Source organism: Helobdella robusta, assembly GCF_000326865.2.
Source record: "Helobdella robusta unplaced genomic scaffold HELROscaffold_2, whole genome shotgun sequence".
In the NCBI taxonomy this organism is placed as follows: Eukaryota; Metazoa; Annelida; class Clitellata; order Rhynchobdellida; family Glossiphoniidae; genus Helobdella; species Helobdella robusta.
The window spans coordinates 5,182,507-5,206,066 of NW_008704083.1; the positions used below are offsets into that span (position 1 = coordinate 5,182,507).

The following is a 23,560-nucleotide window of genomic DNA, read 5'->3' on the forward strand; positions in this document are numbered from 1 at the left end:
CAAGATTTTATTAAATTTCAGTTCGCTTGAATATTAATTAATGCAAATAATTCAAATTTTCGCTAACAGTTCACGATTATATTCTGTAAAGTTTTTCCTATGCTGTTCAACTACTTGAAGCAAAAATGGTTTCTGCTCTGCGTCTTTGGTGATTGTTTCATTGAAATGTTTTACCAACGCTACACCCCGTTCTGCAGAGTCATTGATGCAAACCAGATTCCTTACAAACACTGCTGCAAATTGGAAAAAAGGAGTATCTGACCAGTTTTCAACAAGTACATCAAGAAAACTGGCATCAATATTGGATGTTTCACGCAAATTGTCAAAACTTTGTGGTAGTGTTCTCGATCTGCTTGTATTGTGCGGACAAGATCAGTCTTTTCTTTGTCAGACAGGAGAGATGAAAAAAGAGCAAGAGTTGCCAATTCTGGACTCATGTACCAAGAATGACGCAGCATCATTTTTAATCCAGTCGAACCAAGAACTGCATCGTCGTAGTCATGCAAACGCTGTATCAACAAAATATCATTCACAGGTGCATCAGCAGTGAGCCTGCATGAAAACCACGACTGAAGATAAACACAAATGATAAACCGATTCAAACGTTGAATACCTTGTAATTTTCGAGCTGTTAAGTTAAAAATGGTTTTATTTACGGTGAATAATAGTTCAATTTTTAATGCGTAGATGGCTTTTGCCATCCATCGTGCCCTGTGCCGTGCACCAGGTTTGCGAATGGCTACATCAACCTGCAGCCCAACTATATGTGCAGCTAGAAGTAGAAACTCTAAATAGTCATCTCGTGAATGTCTGACCTCAAGTTGACATTTGATGAATGCTTTAATTGCATCTGAAACAATTATCAAAGAGGTTGATCTGGCTTCTGGTGTGTGATTCATTTCTGTCCATTTTTCACGAAACCTTTTGAAGAATAAAATTTCTGGTCCAGTGGATGTTCCAAGACAAACACTATATACACCGGCAAGCAGCACTTCAAACTTATGATGACGGCAAGCCATCCATAATAAAATACGTCCCATGGCTTTTTCTAGAAGAGTGCAAGCTCCATTGAGATTTCCAGTATTGGAAGCTGTCGTGTCAAAGCACATGCCAATAACCATTGATTCACACTTTCAAGATTTTATGTTCATGAACTGCATCAGCAGCTGATCGTCCTAATCCAGATGCTAACCTTGGAACTCCAAGAAGTTTTGTAGTGCCATCAACAAGGGATGAGAGCAGGACAGGTAACCAATCTACGTTGACAACACCAGTAACATAGCGAGTTGACTGGTTAAAAATATACATTTTTTGCATTTTCTAATAAAGATTATCATTCTACAGGTAATTGTTAATAATATTTTAAACTCTTATTAATGTCTGCACTGAGATAATTAAACTAGTTTGCATTTCTAGCTTTATTTCACTTATTTTGTGCAAATTGTTTAAGATTATTGATATGGATTTTGAATTAACTCGATAGTAAAATTTTAAAAGCCCTTGGGGGACCTCTCAAACTTGTTCAAATGAGCTGTAACTTCATCAATTTAATTATTGTACCCAAGAGACATCTTTCAGAGGGTGAGACATCAACTAATTAAAAAAAAAAATTTCAGTGCATTTCTGGGACACCCTAATATATATCTATAGCATTTATATACTTCCTTTCGTACATTTCGCATTTACATACTTTCTTATCATATATCGTGCAAAGGTCAATGTGTATGAAAATTATTATATATATATAAATCATAAAATTATGAAAGTAGGGGCTGGTTCATGATACACCAATGTATAGGATTATAGAAGCGAAGTCATTAGTGAGTAACGGATGAAATATAATGAAGACTATTGGCACGAAAATATCATTCTCGGCCAATTTATCACGCCAAGTTATGAAAGGCAAGCGACTTATTCGCATAAATCCAGACACGTACAAACGCACAAACATGCCAGAAGCAGGATCACAAACACGCACACAAGCAGGCACAAAACACACACACGCACAACATTCATTCGGCAATCAGGTAACTATTACATTAACCTCGAGAGAAGCATGTGTTCTTGGCTGTAAGTTGGTTGTTGTGTCGGATGGTTGATGTGTGTGATGTGGTGTTGGTGGGATGGTTGATGTTATTTGTTGTTTGAAAGTTGGTTGATGTGAGGTGGTGGTGTTTGTAAGATCTTCGGCTGAAATCACGTGCGCATTACACAGTTTGATTAGTTAATAATTGCTAGTTGCATTTGAAAATTTGTTACAATGATTTGTTGCATTCACACACGCACACATGTTCACATGAAACAAGCAGATACAAGCTCATACTCATAAAAAAGAGTTATAAAAGATATGCCATCACACTTCCACGAGTAAAAAAATCCAAACACAAAAAGTGCCTCATAAAGTAAGGTAACAAATTTATAGCATTCTCGGAATGATGGTTTGTGGCCAGAAGTTCGTCTATCTATCTATCTATCTATCTATCTATCTATCTATCTATCTATCTATCTATCTATCTATCTATCTATCTATCTATCTATCTATCTATCTATCTATCTATCTATCTATCTATCTATCTATCTATCTATCTATCTATCTATCTATCTATCTATCTATCTATCTATCTATCTATCTATCTATCTATCTATCTATCTATCTATCTATCTATCTATCTATCTATCTATCTATCTATCTATCTATCTATCTATCTATCTATCTATCTATTTATCTATCTATCTATCTAACTGATTCAATGGTTGTGTTTGTTTATAATACAGATTTGTATCGGTGTATGTACGTACATAAGTACATGTATGTATTGTATACATGCACGCTTAAATGTATATAGCAGGCAAAATACTTCCCGGCTTTTAAGATGAGTAATAAAAAGGTTGATGTGATTTTAAATAATGTGATGTGATAAAGTTGTGATGTGATGTAATGTCATGTGATGGAATAAAATGTGATCTAGTAACTATGATGCAATTTGGTCACGTGTAATAAATATGTACGAGTGCGGGTTGTATTATGTTGATTGTTATCTGGTGATCAATACACACTTTATTATAACATTTTCAGATGCTAAATTTAAATTTTCATGTATGCATACAGAGAGACGGAGAAAGTAAAAAAAAGAAAAAAAGAAAGAGAAAAAGAGAAAGAAAGAGAGATTTTGCAGTACAAAACAGGAAGAATTGACTCCACGAAATAGCTGAAACATTACGTAGGTGTATACAATCTGCAACGATGGCTGACCGGATCAACCATGAAACAACCTAACCCGTCTTGTAATATGAGTGCCTCACAGACTCTACAATTTTATTCTAATTGAATACATGTGTGGGGAAAATATATACCTTTACATACACACACTCACACACACACACACGCACATCACACACACACACCACAAACACATATATTATATAAATGGTATAACTTCTGTCTGTTTCTCTCTCTCTCTCTCTCTCTCTTTCTCTTTCTTTCTCTCTCTCTCCCTCTCTCTCTCTCTCTCTCTCTCTCTCTATATATATATATATATATATATATATATATATGTGCGTGTGTGTGTATAAATATATATATAATATTGTATATAAATGATTATTTATTGGATAAGTATGGGAATTTTACACTAAGAATTGTTGCTGATCTAGTAATAATAACAATAAATAATAAAATAATAGATAATAATAATATAATAATAATAGATAATAATTGTTATCATTTGAATGTGCATCGAAAGATGAAGTTTGAAAATGGCATTGGGCGCTTTGGGCGGTGCATCTGATTGCGTGTGTGACGGGTGCAGGCAGATCTCATGTTGAGGAAGTTGATGGAGTTTCATGCCGATGGAATCCTTACAGCAGTAGGAACATCTTGTAAAAGTGTACAAAACCTTTTTATAAACTTTAAAATTGAAATGTTTAAGTTGAAAAATCTTTGTGCAACTATCATTTCTATCATTTTCTGATTTTATTTGTTTTATTTTGTTTTGTAATAATGAAAATGCTTTTAATTGCGAGTGATTCAAATTGTTAATTTTTGGTCATACAAAAAAGTGAACTGACCAAACGACCATCCATTAGAACATAAAAGGTAAGTAAAGCTCAAAACAAAACAACAAATTTGACAAAAAATAAATATAAGCCTAAAAAGATTATCAAAGGACAAAGAACCAAAGACAAATGAACATTACACATACTACGGAGCAACACGTTTAAGTTTTAACAACTGAGATATTTGAGTTGATGGGAAAGATTTGATGAAGGAAATGGAATGAAGACCATTTAATATATAAATGGTCGTATTATTGTGATGTTTTCAATCATTAATCTTCTTAAAAACACGTCTGTTTGAAATTCATCACAGCAAATTCTTTCAATTATAACTGCTTCAGATGCACTATCCATCCTCTCTTCCCCCCTCTCTTTTTATTTTTATCTCTCTCTCTCTCTTACTCACTCTCTCCTGTCTGTCTCCCTTGTTCTTTGTGTTCTTTATCTTTGCATGTCTCTTTCTTTTCTCTTTCTCTCTCTCTCTCTCTCTCTCTCTTTCTCTCTTTCTGTTTGATTTATATATATATTTACTCTACAATCAAATCTTTAATAAGTGTTTGGGTCTTTTGAATTAATATCGAAACCTCGAAATAGTATTAGTAGCCGCAGTAATAGTAGAAGTAGCAGCAGTAGCAGTTTAGTAGTAGTAATAATAACAATAATAATAATAATAATAATCTTTGTTTTGTTATAATTCGCGGTCCTTCCGTTACGTTTATGAGTTTCAGGCGATATAAAGACGAACAGCTGCTACTCAACTAATGCTAGCTACTAAAACTGCTCCTACATTATTAAAAATATTATTATTATATGTATTATTATCAGTATGATTATTATTTTTTTTATAATAATAATGATTATTATTGTTGTTATTATTATAGTATTATTATTACTTTTATTATTAATTTTATTATCATCATCATAATTTCCACTGATTTTTTTCTTGCATGCGTTCCATTATTGGAAGAGGTAATTAACTTTTTATGACCGCTGTAGTGTAGTTTTTGATTTGGTTATACTACTGCTGATGCTGGTAATGATGACGATAATGATGAACACTAAAAAATTATCCATCCATCCATCCATCCATCCATCCATCCATCCATCTATCCATCCATCCATCCATCCATCAATCCATCCATCCATCCATCCATCCATCCATCCATTCATCCATCCATCCCTACCACCATCCATCCATCCATCATTCGGTTGGCTATCTATCTTTCTTCTTTTACCCTAAAGCGATAATGACAAGCAAAGAACGACTGAAATAAACAGAATGATAATTTTTACAACTCCAAAACTTACTACGAATACAACATGATTCAAGCCACGGAAAAATAAATATATTTACCTGGAAGGAAGTTAATAGGTTGTTGTGTCAATTTAAAAAGTTTGGAAAGTAAGTAGCACTATCAAGTTACAATGTTTTCTTATGAAGTACACAAGTACTCTGAACTAGAAATTTAGTACTACAACATGTGCAGCGGTGAGCGAAAAGTAACAGCGTCTCTTTGTGGTTGGCCCAACCACTATAACATTAACAACATTAACTCATTAATTAAGATTCAACATTTTTAACAACATCGGAAGATTTGACTTTAACTCTTCACTTCAGCAATTTAACACTTCAAATTGAAAAAAAATTAGATCCACGGCAAACCGACTTAAACTGTTTCAAAATGTTTGCAAACGTTTAATGTTTTACAATACTTTTTTAATGATGATAAAACTTGTACGACCAAAAAATTAAAAATTAATCTGGCGTTAGAAACGAAACCATTTTGTAAAATTTCAGTTGACTGAGGATATAATCAGAAATCAGAAATCAACAATTTCAATCGAGGAAATATTTTTAAAATAAGTTCTAGCTCTATGTCAGCAGCATCGTCCAAAGCAATCAAAACAGTCGCACAAAATCATCAAAAGGCTTCAATCAACAATCACATTTTTATGAGACACACCAATGCGTAAAAATCATTCAAACAGCAATTATTTATATTTAGGAAATATTATTAAAAAAATTTAGCAGTATAAGCAGCAGCTTCAATAGCAACACCACATGCAACCTGTCGTTATTTTTTAGTTATTAAAAAGAATTTATGATCAATGCATGTTACTGAGTTATTAATTTTTTTAAAAATTGTAATTGCTTTTTATTAAGTAAAGAGCAACTTGCACAACAGATTGAAGAGCAGCAATTTTAATAATGAACAAGTTTATAACATTATCATCGTGACATTAACATCATCATCAACATCACATCATCACCAACAACAATCACAACAACAACAACCACAACAACAACCACACATCATATGGCACGCAACAAATGGTTGATGACATAACAATAGGATAACAGTGGATTAACTTACAAAATAATATTTCAAAACTCTGATATGCCATTTCACAATACATTTTATATCACTTTACACGCACTATAAGTTCATAGAGATAGCATACTTACCCATTATTCGATACATTCAATACATTCACTTGGTTTGTTGCTACTCATCATCAGTATCTCTGCTAATGTTGATGCTCTCTCCTAAGAGAGTTATTACATGATATGATTGGAAGGTAGGTAGGTATCTGTGTTGTTTTCACTCCCTAACACAATTCTTACCAAACGTTTATACAAGTTTATACCTCTAAGTGTGTATGTGTATGTGTGAGTGCGTGTGTGTGTGAGTGTGTGTGTGCTGAAAATGTGTATGTGTGTTGTGTATGTGTTCATGGCCATTCATAACTTTGTTATTCTGTTGAAAAATGTTAGTTAGCTATTTATTAGTTTGATTTTAAATAATTAATTTATTAAATAAAATTAGGAACTTCAATGTATTCCATTGCAGATAAAATATTTATATCTAGCTGAGAATGACCGCTTGTTCATAATGACTCATGAGAATCATTACAACTTCTACCGCACATCATTGATGTCGCATCAATTCTGACCAAGCATCATGTATCAAAAGCTACTCTGGATATCAATGCATAATATTAAATAGGTTATACCATGCCATTCAACATTAGGTTTTTATGGCAGGGCCCTTCAAAAATGCCTTCTAAAAATGTTTAGTAAGGAAAAGACTCTAACATTTTATATGATATGATTATTATTTTCTTGATGTTATTTTATATAGACGACGGAACTGAGGTTTTAGGCAATTTAATTTGTTTTAATCTGCAAAAGATTAAAGAAGAAAAAAAAAAGAAATTTTGTTTATTGCCAAAACTTATGATATAAATAAGTTATGTAATTATAATAGAAATAAATTAGTGAGTCATTTATATAGCGGAGTTTATGAAATCAACTTTCCACGGACAAACACGCCACATACACACCTCTGGTAGGCGGTGATCTCTTTGAAGATTTATTGCAACATTAGAAAATAACAACACTGAAAACTTGAAAACATTTTATAAATGTACGCTATCTCAAAATAAATTTCTTCAGTCTAAACGTAAACTTCCTAAGGTCAACAAATACAATTGATAGTCAGTATTAATATTTTTAAAACATCGAATCAGCACTTTTAATTTGAGGTTCGATTTTTTATACTACTAATTTTCTTGTTAATTTAAATTGTTTTGCGGTACATATGCACTGCACATCGTTTATGACGCAAAGATGAGATTTTGCATCTCAGTACGTATGTATGCAGCGGTTCATTTGTGAATGCTTTTTTGCCGATGTATTTGTTATAATATCTTGCGAAAAATTTCAAACAGTTCAGCAGAGGATTGGTTAACCTTGAAATCAATCAAACGTCTTTTTTTATTTTCAACATTTGTGCACAATTGCAATTTGAAATATATTTCCATTTAAATAAAGATCAACTAGCTATATGAAAATATGACCGACGAAAATATGAAAGTAGAAAAAATTGTTGAAACTTTAAGTTCCAAGAAATAGCTTGATTTTAAAACAGGTTTAATTATGGAAATATTAGCAATAATTTTGGCATTAATAACACAGTCATGAACATAAACACAATATAACAAAACATAGAGCAATATAGACATGGCAAAACATACAGTAACATAGAAATTGAAAACAAAGACATAAACAATGATATATATGTAAACATTATAGTTCTATTTTTTAATTATAAATACACGTATATAGATACAAAAATGTATACATTCGGATACTATGCAGTTCCCATGTTCTTTGTTATCTGCCTGACATCTCCTTATAAATCTTCTCGCTCAGACACACGGGTTTTTTGCTTTATAATTTTATACCGCAAATGGTCTTTGAAAAAAGTACGATGTTTAGTATTCCCTTTTGTTGATTTGACTTTTTGCCACCGTACTAATCCCATCAACATCATCCCATTTTTGTTCTTTCATATTTTCATATGTCTTCTCCCATACATTCTTCACCAGCAGACAGATAATTTTTTTATACACGAGCGCACGCTAAGGCACACTCAAACAGATAGGTAGGTATTTATATCAGTTAAACATTCGCATCGATATAGCGATATATTCATAAAAGTTATTATACTTTTACTATTTTTATGAGCGTCAAATGTTTGCGTTTCATGTTTGTTTGTTTGTTTGATGGGAGCGTTGTAAAGTAGCGAGAGAGATGTTTGTACGTTACCTGCACGCAACACATGACATTGTCTTTTACTTTTAATTGATTATTAGCATCTGCTGAACGAATGAATTCTGTTTACAAATATGACATTTAAAAGCTGAAAGTGTAAATCATTGTTTGACACCTGTTCTTTCTATATATACATTATTTATTTATTTATTATTTATTTGCTTTGTTTATGATTTAATGATTTTGTTTTTTTCATTAATGTGCCATAGAAACAATTTATGTGGGATAAATTTATATAAAATTTTTTAATTTTGCTGTTGTTTGAAATGATGCACCATGTGGTACACAGCAAAATTTAGAGGTATGTTGCTTCTAACAGAATAGTTAAGATGTTAAAAAATATTTGCTTTGATAATTGAAATTGCAACAAAGAAGAAAAACTGAATTTGTTGTTTTTTTTTCTTTACAAACGAATATCTCATTTTCTCAACTTTCATTAATAACAATGTTACTTTTTATACTTCTGTCGAAACAGTTTAAAGTCTTAACATCGATGTTGCGCATTGTTGTTGCGTGAATTATGCCAACCATGTTTTCATCATAATTATTATTGTTGTTGTAAAATATAACAAATCTTTTACATTATTTTCAACACGCCCCACAGGCATATGGGGCAAATAGAAATCAAACCGAAACGACCAGCCAAAAAATCAACCAGTAATACAACGTACCGTGCAAGCAAAAAATGGCAAGCTACACAACCGATCGACCAATCGTCTAGCAGAAAATCTGACTGACCAACTGACCTACCGACAGTCTACCAACCAGCCAACCGACAGACTGACGAAACAGTTAAAAGACAGATTGATCGCCTAACTAGCCAACAGTCAGACTGATTAGCCAACCAACCAACGGACAGACAGACCAACCAGCCAATCAACAGACAGACCAACGAGCCAACCGACAGACAGACCAACCAGCCAACTGACAGACAGACCAACCAGCCAACCGACAGACAGACCAACCAGCCAACCGACAGACTGACCAACCAGCCAATCGACAGAGAGACCAACCAGCCAACCAACAGACTGACCAACAAGCAAATTGACATACTGATTGACCAACAAACCAACCGACTCATAGACCAGCAAACACACCACCAATACACCGACTGACCTTTTCCGTGTTCAATATTTCTTCCTGCAGCCAAACTTTCTGCCATCCTTTGCACAACAGGATTGAACATGGATCCATGAGGAGGAGGATGATTAGGAGGAGGGGGAAGAGAGGGAGGACCGCCATTGACGTTGGCACCATTCAGGGACGATATCTTGGGTGGGTTGTCGTAAGAGTCAGGACGTCTGCCCTCTCTTCTGTTTCCATCGACAGCGTACTGAAGTTCGCTCAACGTACTCAACTTCAAACGTTCGCATTCGTACGGGTACAAATACTTCATGTACCTGTCAACAGAAAATTTTTTCTGTGTGTTCATACATTTTTCAACAAAACCGTGGAGTGATTAAAATTTAAAAAACAAAATCTGATGAAAAACAACATTTTTGAAAAATGTTTAAAAATGAAAAACAATTTCAAAATCTCACTGAGTCCTGAGTGTGAATGCGGCGCTGGTGATGGAGGAAGGAAGATTGAGTCCCTTGGTCACCTCCCTCCACAACTTTTTGTTGATCACCTCCACCAGGCCTCCCTTTGACACTACCAACTGAAACAACTCGTACAAGTCTAACGTCTGCTTGGCCATGATTGGGATGCGATTCACTGGCGTTCCTAGTATCGAAGGTTATATTTGGATGATTTCAAACTAATGAGAAACCAACTGATAACGTTTTATCGTAAATAATAAAATGGATGGCGACTTGCGAATGTGTCGTTATGTATTACACTAAATTTGAAAAGATGTAGGAAAAATTGATGAAAAAATTAAGAAAAAATGTTGACTGTCGCAAAATAAGTGTATAATAATAAGAAGATGTTGTTTCATTTATTAAGATTTGCAGACAAACTCGACAGGTTGAAATGGTTAATAAATTTTGTTTATTAATGATACGTCACGATTAAGATGCTTTATGTTGTCATTAACGTTCTTTCTTGCGGCTCATCTTTCCATCTCAATATTTTGTTAGATGAAACAAATGTTCCTCAGATAATCGCAGCGCAAATCCATTTTATTATATGTCACCATCATCTAATTTGTAATGATGTTCAATTCACTTTTAACATAAAATTATCAGTTCAAAGAAATAAACAAAAATTTTAGCAACATAAAAAATAAATTTGATTGTTGGATGCTGTTGTATAAAATTGGATGCTTGGATTACATGGTGGAATGCAAGCGGTTGGATAAGAGGGAGATTTGATGTTATCATATTTCTGAAAAATGGTGATTCAATTTTTAATTAGACTTATCAAGCAGGAAAATAATAAAAAAAGCTTAAGTGACAACTACATTTTGAACAAGCTATTGAAACGTACAATCAAATGATGTTAAGTTTTGTGCAAAAAATAGCGACACTCACACTAAACAATATATGAAGTACAAATTGTTTCTCACATTTTGTTGCACGGTCCACATATCAAATTATGTCCAAACACTCACTTGTATTAGCATCCATTCTCTAAGTGTTTGCTAAAGTACAATACATATGCTAATTTAATTTTGTAAACAGAGGTGTGTTGGTTTTTTTCAGCAGCGGGACACGTGAATGCAAATACAAACAATAACTCAAGTTTTCATCTCCGTCTTCTCCTCTCTGTCGGTTTCCAATTAGTAACTTTAGTAACAGAATGAAATCAAAGTTAAAAATGCACGCACATGTATACACACAGACACACACACACACACACTTACATACACATATAACCATATAATTCACTCACGTACACACAGACACACGTTGAACACATTAGCAAATGAATTCGAAAAAACCTCACAATTGTCTCTGTATGAAAGTTAAATTGTTTCAGTTTGAAAATTATTTAAAAGTTATTTTATTCAATCAACTATATTTGATTTGAAAACTAAATGAGACTTAATGATATTGTGTTGGCCGGGTTCCAAACGGTGGCGCCCGACACAGCCAAACTTTGTAAAACTTCGTCCTCAACTTCGATACTGGATCACAGGCGAGTTTAAATCATCGGATTTCAGATGTGTGCCAGACACAATTGGCAACTTCTATATCAGCACATCCGACAAGTAGGTTGGTGCCAGACCATTTAAGGACTTGTAGACCATAGTGGAAATTTTGAAAATAATTCTTCTTTCAACTGACAACCAATATAGCTCTTTTGAGATGGGCGTAACATGATTATATTTTTTCCGTCCAGCAACTACTCTGGCAACGTGATTTTGAATTGACTGCAGTATCTTGATAGTCTTGTCCGGTCCGGTATACTGAAGAACAAACTGTTGCAGTAATGCAAACGCCAACGCGTACCAACGCGTGTGCCAGAGTCTGCTATGTCATGTATGTCATTGACTGAATCGCGAATTAGCCTTAGTTTTCTGATCTGCAACAAACATGTTGATGCAAGCATCTTCACATGATGTTTCATAGATAATTCTGTGTCTAACTAAAATCCCAAATTCAATAAGAAAGTGTTCATCAGAAAAGATACGAATGTTCCAAGAAAACCGAAATTGTTTTAGGTATTAAAGCTTAGTTTCAATGAAGCGATTGTTGACGAGGATTTGAAAAGAAATATTTGTCAAGTTAAACCAACATAACAATCTGTAAAATTAATCGTCATTCACATGTTTTTCAGTTAATACTTTAAACGATCGTCTTTTTCAAAGCCGATATATATTCATTGTTATACAAAACACATTACCCTGCCGCGTAAACAACACATTTAAACAACACATTTAAACAATACATAACACATAGGAACGAACATATGTTCAAGACAACAATACAAACACACAACCACATACACATTCACACACATACTTAGACATACACATAACCACACGCACAACCACACAAGACAATCAAGACAACAATACAAACACACAACCACATACACATTCACACACATACTTAGACATACACATAACCACACACACAACCACACACACACACACACGTTTTACAAATGTCACAAGCCGACCAGTTGTTCTTCCTCCCTTTTTTCATGTCTGATCATCATAGCACAAAAAATTAAAAAAAAACAAACACACACACGCACACGCATATATATATATATATATATATCAGTATTTTATAGTTTAATATGTATTTATTCATATATCTGTGTATATAATGTATAATGTATAACGATAATTTATATATAGAGATAGGTTTCATGTAGAATGCAGACGCACACCCGGTTTATGATACTCGTTCGTAAGAAAGGAACAAGTCGACAGTAAGATTTTTATGACTTCAAAGAAAATTTAATCGCTCGTCACGTTAAATTGAAAACACAAGTAGACATACATGCGTTCATTCATTCATCCATTCATTCATTCATTCATTCATTCATTCATTCATTCATTCGTTCGTTCGTTCGTTCATTCATTCGTTCGTTCGTTCGCTCGTTCGTTCGTTCGTTCGTTCGATCGTTCATTCATTTATTCATTCATTCATTTATTCTTCCATTCAGCTCGCCATGCTTATTTTTTACTTTTATTATTCACTTTTGGTTGATAGCATTTTAGTTTTTATTTTTATTGTTCGTATGATTGCTGTTGTTAATTTGTGTCGGCGGCACTCATTGTCAGTTTTATTTTTATTTTCACCAAGGTTGATTTTTTTTTATTTTCTGTTCTGTGGTTTGCAGAAAAAAATCAACAATTTATTTATTTAAAAAAAATATTTTTGTTAATTTATAATAGTAGGCAGATTACGACAATGACACTGTGAGTGCTTTCATGCAATTTACATCAGCTCTTCTTTCCTTTCTGCTATGACATCTGAAGGCATCATTGAAAACCGACTTCCAATCTTCCTTTTAGTTTCTATCATTGATAGTGGGCCAATGAATAAATTTGTATTCGATGGGTTTTGTATATGTAACCTTTCTTCGTCGTTGTTGCTGTTGATAATGATGGTGATGATGACGCTGATGATGGTGATGTTGATGGTGAGGATGAGGATAAGAAATTTTTGCTGCACCACTCGTGTGGTTACTTCAGAGGCGATTTTATGGACCGCCAAAATAGAAATGCTTCAAACGTTTCTTTAGCTCGCCTTACGAAATGCCATCATATCTCTTAAGATCTACCGGAGAAACCTTCCAGAACTGAACAGACGGCACTGAATATCGTCGTTTGCCTTAACGTGACAAGTTGATTTTTGGCAGCCAGAGGTTCCCATCCTCAACAGACTTTAGGTTACGTTGTCACAGAAAATTGAATACTAGAACCAACCCATCACCAAGATACCCAGATGCCAGATACAAGCAAGAAAATCCCTGACCAACAGCATGATTTTGAATTTTGTTCTTCGTTCGGTTTGAAAGTCGTCTCAAGTATTATTTATTTTTGGTCAATACTTTATTTTCCTGGCGTAAAATAGATCGGTACTTTTTTCGCCAGTGACCGCCCTGGTTGCGGCATTCAGAAGAAATTGAATGCATCTCTGGAAAGATTGTGTTGTTATTTGTTGGTGTGGGTGGAAAATATCAAAAGACTTTTGTGTCCACAGCTGGCCATACCTTTCGTAAACAAGGTAAACTTTATCTCAAACCAAAATGTCTTCAATGAGTTTAGTATGTCGATTTTGTTCAGTTTTTAGTAGGAGGAAGAAATTATAAACACCGACGTGAAAAGGCTAGTTACTTTAAAACCTCTAAATAATAATGTGCTATAATACTTGGAACCGTGGCACTTGAATTATTATTTTATTAGAAAACAATTTTTGTATTTCATTGGATCCGTCAAAATGTTTCATTCCTTTTTAGTTCTATTAAATAAATATTTTTAGAAATATTTAATAAATAAATAATGAAATAAATTCGATAAAACTACACGCTAAAGTTGTTTAATGTTGTCTGCTTCATTATATATTAGCAGTAAATTATAAAAGTTATTTTGCGTGTTGAATGGTGGCATGGGTATTTCTCCACGTATTTGTAGGTGTTACATAATTAACTCGTCTGCAGCGCACATAAGCACAAGCACTTAATGGTGATGGCAAAGAAAATTTGATGATGTTACGTAAAATGATGATGATAATGACGAATGATAAATAAATAAATAAAATAAATGATGATGATTAGGAGAAGGAGGGCTAATCTAGCCCCCCGTTCCTACATACGTACCTGGACCCTTCAAAAGGTGGCGAGATAAGGAGGAAATGCCATATAGGATTATACAAATACATTATATTGCTATATAAAAATGTAATAAATTAGTATTTAAATATACATTCAGAATCGCAAAATAATGTGTGATGTTGTGATGATGATGACGCCAATAATGATGATTTGATGATGATGGTGGTGATGGTAGTGATGATGATGATGATGGTGATGATGATGATGATGACGACGACAACGATTATGATGATAGTAATAATAATGATGTAATTACGATGATGGTGATGATGGTGGTGGGGATGATGATAATGACCATGAGGTAGGTAGGATGATTTGAGATACGCTGGCCGCCAAAAAGCCTAAATGAACCACATATGTGTACGCACTGTAAATCAATCAAAATAACTTTTAGGAATAAGAAAAGAAAAATAAATAAATTCATCGCTACGATATCTACATCCCAACTCCAGTCACTTCACTCATCTTCATCACTTCATCATCATCATTTTTTATTCACAATTTCTGGTCAGTATCATCAGTATTTTGTTGTTAATATTATTATTACTTTTGTTACTATTCTTGTCATCATCATCATCGTCATCATTATCTTCATCATCTTCATCAAACTACATCGTCATCATCAAACTACATCGTCATCATCATCAGACTAGTATTTTTTGCATCAAATAATAATTGTAGTCACCATAGAATCATAATCATGATTATCAAAATCATCAACATCGCCACCATCATCACAACCATCATCATCATCACCATCATCATCTTCATCATAGTCATCATCATCAACCTCACTCACCTCTTTTTTGCATGAAGGAAAACAAATCATCCAGGAAATTTTTCCTCTTCGGGTCATCAGACAACTCGTACAACTGTTTCAAGTTATTATTATTGTTATTATTATTTGTATTATTATTATTATTTGTATTATTATTATTATTATATTATTATTGTTGTTGTTGTTGGTGTGTTGTTGCTGTTGTTAATATTTTGTAGTTTTTGTTGTTGTTGTTGTTATTATTATTGTATTTGTTGTTGTTGTTATTGCGTCTGATGTTGTTGTTGTCGTTTTGGCACTTACAAAACAAATATTCAATATTTGTTTGAAATTCAATTTCTATCAAATTTTTTTGCACAATCAAGACGTTTAGTTATTGTTTAAACGAGATTTATTAATTAATAAATTTTATTAGAACTTTCGTTCAGTAGTTTGGTGGTTCATCTGATAGATGTGGATGTTTGTTTTGCTTTCAAGATTGAGGTCAGCAGCGATTACAATGTTGAGAGGTGTTGTTCGGTTCCTCAACTAGGAAAGTCAATTCAACTCTCTCTCTCAATCTACACAGATCAATCAGACGCTGAGACAACGTCAACTATCTCAATTGCTTCAAATTCATTTCCAGTCAAAACCACAAACGTCATTAATCTTTTATTATTTTGAAGATGAATCGACCCGCATTTGAAGCCGGTCGGTTATTACTCTCAAATGTTACGGAGCCATCAAGCAAAATGTGAATCATCTGCCAGATGACCCGACACGTCAACAAGCATCAGTAAGCATCATTCTTAACTATTACGTTCGTTCGTTCGTCTGTGCCGTGCAATATACGCATTTGAAAGGATGATGTTATTGATGATGATGTTAATTGATAATGATGATGATGTTAATTGATAATGATGATGTTAATTGATAATGATGATGATGTTAATTGATAATGATGATGATGTTAAATGATTGATGATGATGTTAATTGATGATGATGATGATGTTAATTGATGATAATGATGTTAATTGATGATGATGATGATGTTAATTGATGATGATGTTAATTGATGATGTTGTTGTTGGCGTTGGATGAATGTGTAGATGATGATGATGATTGTGTTAGCAATGATGATGTCACGATAATAATATCATTAGAAAAAAATATAATCATTGAAAAAATTTTATATATAGTCTTTTAAGATGTTTTTTCGTTGAAAGATAAAAAATCGAAAAGACGAACTAAATGCCGAAAATGTGCTAGGATTCGTTGCCTAGCGTACTCTATTACGTTTATAAACATGGTTTTTAAGAAATTATTTTTCATCGAGTTTATTTGGAACACAGATTTTATTTGGATCACAGATTTTGTTTAATAAATTGTTCTTATAACATTTTTTATACTATCCTTATGATTATATATCAATATAATTCAGATTTTTATGTTCTGTGACGAATCAGTTTGAATTTTTTTGATATTTTTTTGTTTCTTCTCCACCAACGGCAGCCAGGCTCCCACACTAGTTACCGTTAATGCTGATTCAAAATATGACTGAAAATTCTGAAAATTTTTAACACTTCTGACATTCGGTGCATGACAATGTAGCCATACTTGGAAACGCAATCCTCAAATCTTATTTGAGGTCCATACGAATGGTTATTAATTTTGTAGTAGATGAATAAAAAGTTCATCTATCTATCTATCCATCCATCCACCCACCCATCCAACCATTAACCATCCATCCATCCATCCATCCATCCATCCATCCATCCATCTATCCATCCATCCATCCATCCATCCATTCATCCATCCATCCATCCATCATCTGTCTTTCTGCCTGTTTCAATTTTTATGAGTTTATCAATCAACGAACCTAAACTAGTTTTACTAAATTTGTTTTTTTGGCTGGTTGAACAAAGTGTCAAACGCGTTACGTAAGTAGAAGTACCTCCGCAAAATGCTGGTTTCATTAGGACTGATTGATGGCAATGTATTCAATCTGTTACACTTCTTTTATGTATTCATTAATCATTTCAATGTCTCGTTGACTTTAAGAAGAGTTTAAAATTAAATTTTTCTCAAAAGTTATTTATGAATTAAGTTGAATAATGAATAAAAGCATATACAATATAGATTGAACAAGCTGAAAGTATGGTTTGAAGTAATTACGTTACATCCTAAATTAAGTGCTTCAATGTTATAATAAAATTATTTGACAGTGCAAAGTGAACTGTTCGTTTGTGTCGCAAGTTCTTCAATAGGAAGAACAAACATTGTAATATTATCAAGATTTATATACGGTAAGTAGTTGAGCTTTCATATGAACCTCAATGAATTCCGTCATATTTTGAGGTATGTTTGCAAGATTGCAAACTTTTCCACTGTGTACCGTTGAGATGTGGTTTTGTTTATAAATGCCGCCATATATGGAAATGTTTATTTCCGCAGTTACTGATATGAAAATAATCATAAATAATAATTAAACAAGCATATAATTACATATCAAAATGTTATAAACTGCTATGAACTAATAAGTATGTTAAAACTGGTTAAAGATGTTATACAACAATCACAATGAAGTAACAAGATAACTAATTAGGATAACGTTGTTATATTATAACTTGTACTTATTCTTATTTTTTGTTTTTAGTGTTATTATTTCAACCATTAAAAAGACATTTATTGCATCATCAGAGAGCTTCAACTGTCATCCTAATTGTTTTCATTTCATCACAACATTTCAAATTTCGAAAAATGTAAATCTGCGTCTTTCAAATGTTTCATATTTTAAAATTATTTTCAGCATCTATTTTTGTATGCCTTTGTCAAAGTAAAACTCACCTTAAGTTGCGGCTTGAAATTTTCCCTCTTAAAAAGTTGAAATTAGTGTAAGAACGAACGAACGAACCAACGAACGAACCAACCAACCAACAAACAACTAATTAAAAAAATAAAAACAAATAATTGTTTAAAAAAATGAACAAATAAATGTTCCTATAGATTTAGTTAGTGATCAGGATATTTATGTGACATAAAAAGAAACAAATTTAAAATAAAATTTGAAAACTTATTGAGGAAAAAAATTCAAAGTAAACATTGTACTAAAAATGCAAAACTACACAAACAAACATTTATGCAAACATAAAATCATACAAACAAGTATCCATCCAAACAAACATACATTTATGCAAACATACATACATACAAACATTCATGCAAACATGCTTATACAGACATTCATACAAATATGAAAGAAACAAACATACAGACATGCAAACCTCAAATAATGTTCAATCCATTCCAACATTACATACAACCACAAAATCCTATATAAAGGAAAATAAATGTGTGTTTGATTGTTTGTTTTTTGTATATAAGTAAGTATGTATCTATGTTTGTATGTTTGTTTGTCTGTGTGTGTCTGACCTGTTTAAACTGTTCTTCAAAAGTCCACTGTTGTTGCTGATGTTGTTGTTGTTGTTGTGAGTTCGGTGAGAGGGGTGGTGAGGGCATAAACCTGTGGTCCATCAACGTGAGGTTGTGCTGAAGATGCTGCTGCTGCTGCTGGCGATGGTGATGTTGGTTGCTGTTGTTGTTCATGACGTTGTTGTGGCTCGGAGACGCTGCGTCGTCTGTAGCTTGTGTAGTCAACATCATCAGCCGTTAAGTTTACAGCGGTTAACATCAAATTGTTTTTATATAGATTGAAGTCATTGTAATATTTGATGCTCAGTAAATAAATATTGCATATGGAAAAATAGATTTTTTTCTCACACATTCAAAAAAATATTTTAATAAATGATAACACTTGATTATAATGGAAGATTGAAAGATTTTTAGATTGAAATAATTTTCTGTGCCCTATTTCTCAGTTGCTTTTTATTTGTTATTTTTTTTGCATTCTGAAGAAATACTTGTTCATCCATCAAAAAAAAATTCTGCACAAGCTATTTTTAATCATTCATTAGATTAGTTCACTATTATTATATATTCCTCTGTTTATTATTGATCTAAGCCTAGCAACTGAATGGTTGGATCGTCGGTTTCAATGCCGCAGTGACCTGATTCGAAAGCGAACAGATTCCAACGTTTCATATGTTGACAGATATTGGTTGTGCTATTTTGCGCGACTACATGTTGCAGTCTGTTTGTTGTGTTTTTGACTAAGCAATAATGAACCATTAAACACTTAAAAAATAGCGATTCAGCATGAAATTGTAATTGATCAGTTGATGATATATACAAGTATCATTCATTTATTTAATAAACAACTCACTCAATCCATCAGCATATCCCCAAGGGTTGAATGCAGGATTCCTGAGCAATCCATACAAAGCTCTACTTTCTTCATCCATCATGTCGTCATCATCATTCTCGTCATCACATCCGTTATTATCGTCAGTTTCTGCATCATCATCATCATTATCGTTCTTCTTCTTTTTGTCCTCCTCCTCCTCCTCATCATCATCTTGGTTGTCATCATCATCATCATCATCAGTGGAACGATTCTTTATATTTTGGACATTCCTTCGAGAACCATCCCTACCATCATCGTCGTCGTCATCGTCATCATCATCAGCAACAGCAGCAGCAGTCTTGATGTTGTTGAAATCGTCACCACCAGCATCCTCGTTGTTGTCGGTGCTCGATGATAAGGAGTTGGGTGTGTTGACGCCTTCGTGCAAATATTTTAATTCAGTTCATTCCATTTTGCAAAACGTTAAACAATTAGTTGGGGAAAACAGATACATTATATATATAAATATATATATAAAGTTGTTTATATATATATATATATAATATATATAGAAAGAGAGAGAGAGAAAAAGAGAGGGAGAGAAAGAGAAAGAGAGAGAGAAAGAGGAAAAGAAAATGAGAAAGAGCGAGAAAGATAACAATAAAGAGACACATAGAAAAAATAGAAGAAAGAAGGAGAGTAAGCTAGAGAACTCAAAGAAATTTTTGACGAAGTTTTACAAAAAAAAAGTTTATTGAAACATCACTCGTACGTAGAATAATTTCCATAAATCATACACATACACAAATTTTTCATTGTGTGACAGCAAAGGTTCATTCCACGTAAAATAATAATTTCTATTCTGTAGTAAGTTTATACAAATTGCATTTAAATGTATCCTTTATCATAGATGTGTGATGTTCTTACAATTTAAAAAATAAAAAAATGACGAGAGATGATGAGATGATGAGCCTGATTTTCAAGTCAAGTTTTTTAATTACAAGTTCATCACTTTACTAGGTTTCACTACATTGTGTAAACACACTCCACACACGCTTCCACACGCATACACACACACCACACACACACACACATACCATACACGACAACACCAATAAAGCACTAACGATCATGCTCCATCGAAACACTACGTTCTCCATCAGCTCCATCATCCGATGCATTGAACTGGAAGTGGCAGCCATCTTGTGGCTTGTAGAGGGAGGTGACAATTCCATGGTGAGCCAGCAATCCCAGCTGCTTGCATTGTTGTATCCTCCTTTCATCTCCCGCTGTTTCCGTATCCTGTGGCTTGTCATCTGTTGGACCACTCGGTCGAATTTGTTTGTTAAGTTTTAATGAATTGATTTTGTATGTTTCTTTGTCGTTGTTGTCATGGTAACCGTTGATGACGTCATGTCTACGCTGCTGAGTTGTCAGCAGAGCTTTGCGGGGTTGTTTACGGCGTTTGTTGTTATTGTTTGTTTGGTTGTTGTTGTTTTTGTTGTTATTGTCGCTCTCCTCTTTCTTTTTAGATGCTGATTTCGATTTACTGGTGGCATCAGTGTTGTGGTTGTGAATGTTTGTACTGTTGTTGTTGCTGTCGATGCTATTGCTACTGTTGTTTTTGAAATTGAAGTAGTTTGCCGATGACGTTTTAAAAGACCTGCTGTCGTCATTGTTGTAGCGGTAATTTTCGTTGCAGTGTTGGTCATCTTCGTATTTGTTGTTGTGGTTGTTGTTGTGGTTGTTAGTTAGAGGTGAGTGATCATTTTTAAGATAACCACTGTTGTTGTATCTATTGTTGTTTTCAATGAAGTTGTTATTAATGTTGTTATTGTTGTTCTTGTTACAGGCAGACTCAACGCTATGGTTTGATTTTTTATCATCACTTTGGTCGACATCAGCTGCTGTATTCATCCTTTCATCATCATCATTACCATCTTCATCATCATCATCATTACTAACACTGCTGTTATCATCATCATCCCCGTTATCAATATTCTCGTCTGTGCTGGAGAGGTTTTTGGTCTTTTTACTTTTACTTCGTTTGCTGACGTCATCGTTACCATTGAAAATATTTTTGTTGTCGTTTCTGCTGTTATCATTAACATGTTGTTGTTGATGCTGCTTTTGCTGCTGTTGATGTTGTTGTATTTGTTGTTGGTACGCCATTCTTTGCATCATTTCAAAAGCCAACAATTGTTGTTGTTGCTGAATTGATGCAGTGTTGTTGCTGTTTAACTTGTTTTTGCTGTTATTCTGATTATTATTATTGTTGTTGTTGTTACTGTGGGGGTATGAGAGAGCTTTGCAAGCCTCCAAATACCAAAGTGGCCATGGTAGAGCCATAATGTTTATCTTTGTAACTTTTTACTTACTATTTTATTGTTATTTTTTCGTTATCAAGTAATCAATTAGATGACTAATGTAGTTGTTGATGATGTTCTGGATGTTGGTGTAGTTGTTGCTACCGTTATTAGAATACGCATAAAATAAAATATTGAGAATAATAGTTGTTCCTGTGGCTAACATATCATATCATTCGATGTTACGATGTAAGTTAGAGAAATTCCTGTGTTGAAAAGTTGTTAACTTGCAAACGACCAGATGATCATCAGTTTGAAATATTTTCAACCTGATGTTAACCTGCCTTTTTTAGTTAGCTAAAAACAAAATCTTCACTAAGATGGTTCTGCAATAAAATCATAAAATGTGACTCTTCTATTATAAAACTCCCAAAAAAATTACATGTTGAAGAAATTATCTGTAAACTTTGAACATTAAAAAATCGTAGCAGCGCTGAAGTTAGAACGAGTGTATCTTTTAACAAATTTTTGCTAGGGCATAAAATAAATAAAAATAAAAGATAAATAAACTTATGAATAAATAATTTTTTAATCTCACAAATTTGGATCTCAAAGTCCATTAATTATATTGCACAAAGCTGGCAACACTGTGACAACAACAACAACAACACGATAACAACAGTTAACACTCAACTAACAACAACTGCATCCAACTTCCATCTATTATTAAATTCACTATTAAACATTTCTTCATTAACATTTCCACTTTTTATTAACGTATATATGTATATATAGTTATGTTTCTAAATATGTATTTATATATACCTATGCATATAGATATATGTATGTATATATTTATTGAAGACCTTATGGAATTAATTTTTCTTTATCATTATTATCATTATATCATACATATTATTGTAAGCAATACATTTTTAAAATATGTAGGTTTGAACGGTAGGCTTATGTGAATTTCGGTTATTATAAATATATATACTTATATGTATATATATAAGTATATATCCTATATATATATATATATATATATATCGAGCCTATGTATATGTATATATATATATATATATATATATATGTTTATTTATTCTTATATATGGAATATGCATGCATGCTGAAACGATGATTATTAAATGATGCCATTTATGTGCGAGTGTGTGGTGCGTGTGTGTGGTGCGTGTGTGTGTGTATTTGTTTGTGTGCGTGTGTGCAACGTCCATAAAATACTTGTCGAATTTTACTACGCAGATACTTTTGTAAAACATTGGAAATAATTATTAATTATATAATTATATATATATATATATATATATATATATATATATAT

At 33.0% G+C, this 23,560-nt stretch overlaps 3 protein-coding genes across 3 annotated transcripts; all 3 read right to left on the reverse strand.

Moving 5' to 3' along the window:
• Window positions 1–51: 51 nt before the first annotated feature.
• On the reverse strand, window positions 52–1,121 carry HELRODRAFT_160458 (hypothetical protein; the record flags this gene model as incomplete). Its single annotated transcript, XM_009017415.1, has 2 exons — window positions 52–191; window positions 263–1,121. The coding sequence occupies 2 exons, from the start codon at window positions 1,119–1,121 to the stop codon at window positions 52–54; spliced, it is 999 nt and encodes a 332-aa protein (XP_009015663.1).
• Window positions 1,122–9,986: 8,865 nt separating this feature from the next.
• HELRODRAFT_64754 (hypothetical protein) lies at window positions 9,987–15,792 on the reverse strand (the record flags this gene model as incomplete). The annotated part of the gene is made up of 3 exons (XM_009017416.1): window positions 9,987–10,074; window positions 10,216–10,399; window positions 15,711–15,792. Coding segments are annotated over 3 exons (354 nt in total), but the record flags the coding sequence as incomplete, so codon positions are not given.
• Window positions 15,793–19,931: 4,139 nt separating this feature from the next.
• HELRODRAFT_160461 (hypothetical protein) lies at window positions 19,932–22,261 on the reverse strand (the record flags this gene model as incomplete). The annotated part of the gene is made up of 2 exons (XM_009017417.1): window positions 19,932–20,350; window positions 21,040–22,261. The coding sequence occupies 2 exons, from the start codon at window positions 22,259–22,261 to the stop codon at window positions 19,932–19,934; spliced, it is 1,641 nt and encodes a 546-aa protein (XP_009015665.1).
• Between the last annotated feature and the right edge of the window lie 1,299 nt (window positions 22,262–23,560).